Below are 6,361 nucleotides of genomic sequence, written 5' to 3'. Positions count from 1 at the left end.
CAGAGACCGGGTCTGCGCCGGCTCGGTGTTATGACGCGCGGAGCCGGGGCGGGGCCTAAGCGGTGACGCGCGGAGGCGGGGTGGGGGTGGGGGTGGGTGGCCTAGGGAAAGTCTGGACCAGGTGGGGCGCTGCGGGCCGCGACGGCTGCATTGCGTCCGCCGCACCGCTAGGGGCCAGCGCGGGCGGTCGGAAGAGTCCAAACCACAGAGCGAGAAACCGGCCAGCGCGGAGCGAGGACGCGGAGCATCCCGGATCTTGGCTTCAACATGTCAGTACTTCCCTCTTCCCACGCGCAGCGTGTTGGTCCTCACTGTCTCCCGTCGTCCGCCCCACGCGTGCGGTCCTCAAGTGGCTGTGCCGCTCTACACGCCTTCCCTGCGTCTGTCGTTCCCTCCTAGAGCATGCCGAGCCACACCCACCCCGAGTCAAGGTCCTGAAGCACCCCCACCCACCCCCCCAAAAAAACTCCATTGTTTGTCACCCACTAGGAGGGAGGGGGAAACCGAGGCACAGGAGAGCCTTGCCGCCTCTCCCTGAGGACACGAGTCCCGCCCACAGTGGGTGGGGTCGGCACTGAAAGGGTTAAGCCCGCGGGGAAGTCTGGGGCTCCAAGCCTGGGGGCGGATCCTAGGGCTTCCTCCCTCTAGGTCCAGGGCGGCGGCTGCTGAGGAGGTAGCTGATGCAGGTGAGGGGCTTATAGCCCTCTGAGTGGGATATAGTGTGTGGGGCGGGGGGCTCCTACCTGTGGACGACCAGTGTGGAATTGGCCTCAAGCTCAGGGGACCTTCTTGGGGAGGTGGGGAAGGGGAGCCAGGACGTCCTCTGGAGCAGGTGAGTAGAAGTCTGCAGCCCAGCGGATCCCCCACCACCAGAAATCCCCCAGCGTAGACCTTCTGGCGCAGGGCCTGGGGTAGGATGGGCAAACAATGGGATTTAGGCGCAGGAGGTCTGAGCCCCTATCCGGGTGGCAGTTGGACACCCTTGTGGATTTAGGAAGGAAGCTGTGGTCCTTATCTAGGGTGACTACGAAACTCAGGCCAGTGGGGAACCAAGCCTGCAAGAGCCACATTGCTGTGGGACTGTGAGCCAGGCCCCTTGCCAGTGCTGTTGGGGCCCCATCTGAAGGGACATTTGGGTCTGTGCCCAAGCAAAGTGTCCTGAGCTGCACAGTGTTGGGGAGAGGGCCATGGGCTCTGTGCTGCAGGCAGGGAAGGGAAATCCCGTCCTAAACGGGTGGGTGAGTGGTACCCCAGGATTGGTCAGGTGGCAGGCATGGCCCAAGAGGCCAAAAAGGCTGGGACCAAGAATGTAGGGGAAAGGAAGGAACAGGGGAGCTCCCAGGGGTAGCTGTGTTTCTTCCAAAGGGAATCTTGAGTGGATTTAAGTAAGGGATCATGGTGTCTAGTTTGCATGTTCTATCTGATGGCCAGCCAGCCATGATGGTAAGGCTAAACCCACCGTCCTGGGGAGAACAAAGTTGTAGCCACAGCAGGCTGGGGCCAGGACTCTTGGGTTCTGCCCCAGCCTTTAGGCTTCAGCCTCCCTCCAGTGTGGAGCGGGACACGATGGACCTATTTCCTCTGCTGTCCACCCGAGTCAGGTATAGGGGATGGTCTCCAGGTCACCTGTGCCATCAGGTGAGTATGGGGACAAGGTGTAGTTTACCATTTCCGGGATGCATGGCTCCCCTAGCACTCTGTCGGCCCCTCCCTGCCCCAACCCTGTCCTCCCTCTTTGTACAGCCTAGCATGGCTGTTGTCCGTCGGAGGAGCACCCTTGTGGTCTGAGGAGATACCACTGTCTGGAGACTGTGCTCTTAATCCCTAGCCTGCCACTGAGCCACCTGCAACCTAGCAGGAGATGACCTTGGCTCCCAGCCTGACTCAGCTGAGCCTAGATCCTACATGTAGGTGAGAGCTCACTCTGAGCCCTGGCCCACCAAAGCTGACCCCAACCCTAGACCCTGCACACCAGATAGAGCTGATCTTGAGTACCAGCCCAGTTGAGCTGACTCTGGATCCTGCATGCCAGCCAGAGTTGACCCTGAGATCCAACCTGGCCACGCTGACCCTGGATCCTGCACACCAGCCAGAGCTGACCCTGAGCCCCAGGCTAGCTGAGCTGACCCCGGGTTCTGCATGCCATCCAGAGATGACCCTCAGTCCTGGCTCCACTGAGCTGACCCTGGATCCCGCACACCAGCCAGAGGACATCCCAGCCCCCAACCTGGCTGAACTGACCCTGGAGCCTGTGCACTGCCGACCTGAGCTCCTGGATGCCTGTGCCGACCTCATCAATGAGCAGTGGCCCCGAAGCCGTGCTTCCCGCCTGCACTCCTTGGGCCAGTCCTCAGATGCCTTCCCCCTCTGCCTGATGCTGCTGAGCCCCCGCCCCACACCCGACGCAGCTCCCATTGTAGTGGGTCATGCCCGCTTGTCACGGGTGCTAGACCGGCCCCAGAGCCTCCTGGTGGAGACAGTGGTGGTGGCCCGGGCTCTGAGGGGCCGTGGCTTTGGCCGCCGTCTTATGGAGGGCCTGGAGGTTTTTGCTCAGGCCCGGGGCTTCCGCCGGCTCCACCTCACCACCCATGACCAGCTGCAGTTCTATGCCCACCTGGGCTACCAGCTGGGTGAGCCTGTGCAGGGCCTGGTCTTCACCAGCCGACAGCTGCCTGCCACCCTGCTCAGGGCCTTCCCCAGAGCCCCTTCTCTCCGGCCATCCTGCAAGGGTCCTAGTCTAACTCCCCAAACTGCCCCAAGAGCCCCCAAGGGGCCATCATTGCCACCACCCCCTCCCCTGCCTGAGCCCTTGACCACCTCACCCCCACCTCCTGCAGGGCCCCCTCCACAAAGCCTGCTGGAGACGCAGTACCAAGACCTGAGAGGATGCCCTATATTCTGGATGGAAAAGGACATCTGAGGGCTACCCAGGGCAAGGCACTGTCCTTCGGGGTCGATGGACTGCTTGGGACAGTACCAGCCTCAGCCCAGCCCATTGGCCCCATACCTCCAGTCCCTAGAGCCTGGGGGCAGCTTTAGCCTGGCCATGTTTCCTGAGTACCAGTGGGGCTGGGAGACTGCTCCAGAGATGTGGCTCAGAGCTGTCAGTGTGGCTGAATAAAGGCTTCTGTTGGGTGTGGCTGTGACAGTTTATTTGTTGACCCACCCTCACCTCCCAGCCTTATCTTAGATCCTCTATATCTGTAAGATCCTCTGGATCCACATTGGCCCTGGGGCCATGGGTGAAGGGACACCTAACCTTCGCCCCTCCCACTGTGCCAGGCCCAGGTGACAAGGTGTCTGTACCCTTCCACATTCACTCATCACCATTCACTGAGGACCTACTGTGTGTCAGGCCCTAAACCAGGCAATGGGGAACTAGACAGATAGGGCCTTGATCCAAGGAACAGAAGGAGACAGGCATACAGTGGCAGGATCTATGTTGGGACAGTGGGAGCCCAAGTGCCCTCAGTCCGTTTGGAAATCCAGGGGAGGTGATGTCACAGCAGAGACCTGAGTGCTAAGTAGCCAGGCAAGGGGGGAGGGTGTTAAGTGTTCCTGGGGCAGGGAACAAGATGGACAGAGGACAGAAGGGGACTGGTGAGAACTGTGAGTGGGCGAGGTGTCAGAGGGCACAGTGGTGTCATGACAAAGATGGAGAACATGGGAGGGGAGCTGCCTAGGCTGACGCATGGCGTGGCTGGTCTGAGAGGGCTAGAGGACCACAGAGGGGCCATGTTTTCCCCACCCCCATCCTCATGGGGAGTAGTTGGGGGAGTGTTCCCAGCTTTCCCTGCTGTATGGAAGGTATGGCCATGGCCATGGACTCTAAGCTCACAGCCCCTCTCTCCTGCAGGTTTCCATCCCTGGGGCATGATCATGCAGCTGGGCCTGGCCTTGGTGCTCGGAGTGGCCCTGTGCCTGGGGTTTGGCCAGCCCCTGCTCTGGGCTCCTGAACGCCCCTTCTCTGTGCTGTGGAACGTACCCTCAGCACACTGTAAGACTCGCTTTGGCGTGCACCTGCCACTAGAGGCCCTGGGCATCACAGCCAACCGTGGCCAGCGTTTCCATGGCCAGAACATCACCATCTTCTACAAGAACCAGCTCGGCCTCTATCCCTACCTTGGGCCCAGGGGCACAGCTCACAATGGGGGCATCCCCCAGGTTGTCCCTCTTGACCGCCACCTGGCACGGGCTACCTACCAGATCCACCACAGCCTAGGACGTGGCTTTGCTGGCCTGGCAGTGCTAGACTGGGAGGAATGGAGCCCACTCTGGGCTGGGAACTGGGGCCGCCGCCGAGCCTATCAGGCAGCCTCATGGGCTTGGGCACAGCGGATATTCCCCGACCTGAGCCCCCAGGAGCAGCTCCACAAGGCCCGTGCTGGCTTTGAACAGGCAGCCCGAGCCCTGATGGAGGACACATTGCGACTGGGCCAGGCACTGCAACCCCATGGGCTCTGGGGCTTCTACCGCTTCCCAGCCTGTAGCAATGGCTGGCATGGTATGGCTTCCAATTACACGGGCCACTGCCACCCAGCCGCTCTCGCCCGTAACACCCAACTTCATTGGCTCTGGGCTGCCTCCAGCGCCCTCTTTCCTAGCATCTACCTCCCACCCAGGCTGCCGCCTATCTACCACCAGGCATTTGTCCGATATCGCCTGGAGGAGGCCTTCCGTGTGGCCTCCGTTGGGCATCCACAGCCCTTGCCTGTCCTGGCCTATGCCCGCCTCACACACCGGAGCTCTGGGAGGTTCCTGTCTCAGGTGAGTGAAGGTTGAGATCCAGGGGTCTGAGTGGGGGGCATGGCCCTGTCTGAGGAAGGTCTGAAGAGAAGATGTTGCCCTAGGGGGATTTGATGGGGAGGCCCTGATCTAGTTTTTAGTGGGGAGGTCCTATCCTGGAGCATCTGAAAAGGAAGTAAGGCTCTGTGTTGGAATACCTTGAGGGGGAAGGCAAGGCCCAGCCTTTGGAGCCCTGGTCTGAGGGGAGACAGCCCCTGAGTGGAGGACCTGAGAAGCCACTCAGAGGCTCAGTGCCAAGGAATCTTACTCTAGTCGTGGAATCCGATCATGGCGATGAGCCAGAAGAGTTTCTCAAAGGTGGAAGTAGGCCCAGTTGGATCTGGCCAGCTCAGGCCTGGCTTAGCAGCTCTTTGCCTCCAGGATGACCTTGTGCAGACCATTGGTGTGAGCGCAGCACTCGGGGCGGCCGGCGTGGTGCTCTGGGGGGACCTAAGCTTCTCCAGCTCTGAGGTGATCATTGCCCCTCCAACCTGCCATGCAGCCCATGCTGGAGTCCCAGGGTTGGGAGAAAGACCATGTCAGAGCCATGGAGCAGGAGCATTGATACATCCTTCCCCTCTCCTCAGGAGGAGTGCTGGCATCTCCATGACTACCTAGTGGTCACCCTGGGCCCCTATGTAATCAACGTGACCAGGGCAGCCATAGCCTGCAGTCACCAGCGCTGCCATGGCCATGGGCGTTGTGCCTGGCAAGATGGAGGACAGCTGGAAGCCTTTCTGCACCTGCAGCCAGATGGCAGCCCTGGCGCCTGGGAGTCCTTTAGCTGCCGTTGTTACCCGGGCTGGACTGGCCCTACCTGCCAGGAGCCCAGGCCTGAGCCCAGGCCTGAAGAAGCAGCATAAAGCCAGAAGTTACCTGTCCCTGAGTCTCTTGTCCCTGCTGCCATTTTTCCAGTCCTGGAGGGAGAACTCTGTCCCACTCTTGTTCTATTCCGTTTATAGTCAGTCCTCCCATATACATCCCCCACTTCCCATGGGGCCCCTGGGAAGTGGAAGGGGCCAGAAAAAAAGGTTTACACCTTTTTATTTTATTATTATTATTTTGCTTACACCATTTTAAAAACCAAAGGTCCTCTGAGATCACTTGATCCCTTCCGATAAGGAAGCAGCCCTGGGGAGAGTCACCGTTCCAGATAGTTAGTGTTGCCAGCCCAGAGCTCTGTTCCAGTTCCTCACTGGGTGCATGGAGAGGTCACAGGGGAGACCCGTCCAGGGACAGGTGGGCTCCAAGATCTTGGCTAAGGTCTGTAAGTGCTAAGCTAAGCTGTTGTCTGTCCTCTGCTTCATCATAAAGTCACTTTTTCTTTCACTGCCTAAGGTTTGACTGTTTACCCAGCTCTACCAAGCCCCACGCTCTTCCTGTCGCGAATGTCCAGCCTCGGTGCCAAGAAATGCCGGTCCTGCCTGCTGCCGTGGTAGCCTGCTCCAAGGCGGCAGCTTCAGAGTTAACTACTGTGCCGGGAGGCACATGTAACGGGGGGCGGGGGGAGGGGGCGAGTGTGCGCAGGGCATTGTGGTTACGTAGTTCAGCTAGAGCGTCGTGGGCTTTTGGGTCT

General features: G+C 60.0%; 2 protein-coding genes across 15 annotated transcripts; both read left to right on the top strand.

Annotated features, from left to right (window-relative positions):
• Positions 1–137: 137 nt before the first annotated feature.
• On the top strand, positions 138–3,135 carry NAA80 (N-alpha-acetyltransferase 80, NatH catalytic subunit). 14 transcript variants are annotated; one of them, XM_027582643.2, is made up of 4 exons: positions 666–686; positions 1,526–1,638; positions 1,744–1,907; positions 2,037–3,135. In XM_027582643.2, the coding sequence occupies exon 4, from the start codon at positions 2,153–2,155 to the stop codon at positions 2,918–2,920; it is 768 nt and encodes a 255-aa protein (XP_027438444.2). In that variant the 5' UTR covers positions 666–686; positions 1,526–1,638; positions 1,744–1,907; positions 2,037–2,152; the 3' UTR covers positions 2,921–3,135. The 14 variants fall into 14 exon arrangements, with proteins under 14 accessions (XP_027438445.2, XP_027438450.2, XP_027438449.2 ...); XM_027582642.2 differs by having other exon boundaries at positions 2,033–3,135; XM_027582647.2 differs by having other exon boundaries at positions 1,744–1,911; positions 2,151–3,135.
• Positions 1,571–6,255, top strand: HYAL3 (hyaluronidase 3). The gene is made up of 5 exons (XM_027582635.1): positions 1,571–1,638; positions 3,857–4,767; positions 5,167–5,256; positions 5,373–6,024; positions 6,124–6,255. Exons 1-4 carry the CDS (start codon positions 1,611–1,613, stop codon positions 5,646–5,648), a joined length of 1,305 nt encoding a protein of 434 aa, XP_027438436.1. The 5' UTR covers positions 1,571–1,610; the 3' UTR covers positions 5,649–6,024; positions 6,124–6,255.
• The last annotated feature ends 106 nt before the right edge of the window (positions 6,256–6,361 follow it).

This window comes from Zalophus californianus, chromosome 1 (genome assembly GCF_009762305.2).
Source record: "Zalophus californianus isolate mZalCal1 chromosome 1, mZalCal1.pri.v2, whole genome shotgun sequence".
NCBI lineage: Eukaryota > Metazoa > Chordata > Mammalia > Carnivora > Otariidae > Zalophus > Zalophus californianus.
Note: the sequence above shows the minus strand (reverse complement) of the source record. Positions and strands in the feature narration are given on the sequence as shown.

Bases quoted from the DNA above. Each gene is read 5' to 3' on its own strand.
- NAA80 (XM_027582636.2), top strand. From the start codon at position 1,567: ATGGACCTATTTCCTCTGCTGTCCACCCGAGTCAGGTATAGGGGATGG. The intron at 1,639-2,032 runs GTGAGTATGGGG...CCTGCATGCCAG, and splicing joins CAGGTCACCTGTGCCATCAG to CCAGAGTTGACCCTGAGATC.
- HYAL3 (XM_027582635.1), top strand. From the start codon at position 1,611: ATGGTCTCCAGGTCACCTGTGCCATCAG. The intron at 4,768-5,166 runs GTGAGTGAAGGT...CTTTGCCTCCAG, and splicing joins CTGGGAGGTTCCTGTCTCAG to GATGACCTTGTGCAGACCAT. The intron at 5,257-5,372 runs GTGATCATTGCC...CCCTCTCCTCAG, and splicing joins TAAGCTTCTCCAGCTCTGAG to GAGGAGTGCTGGCATCTCCA.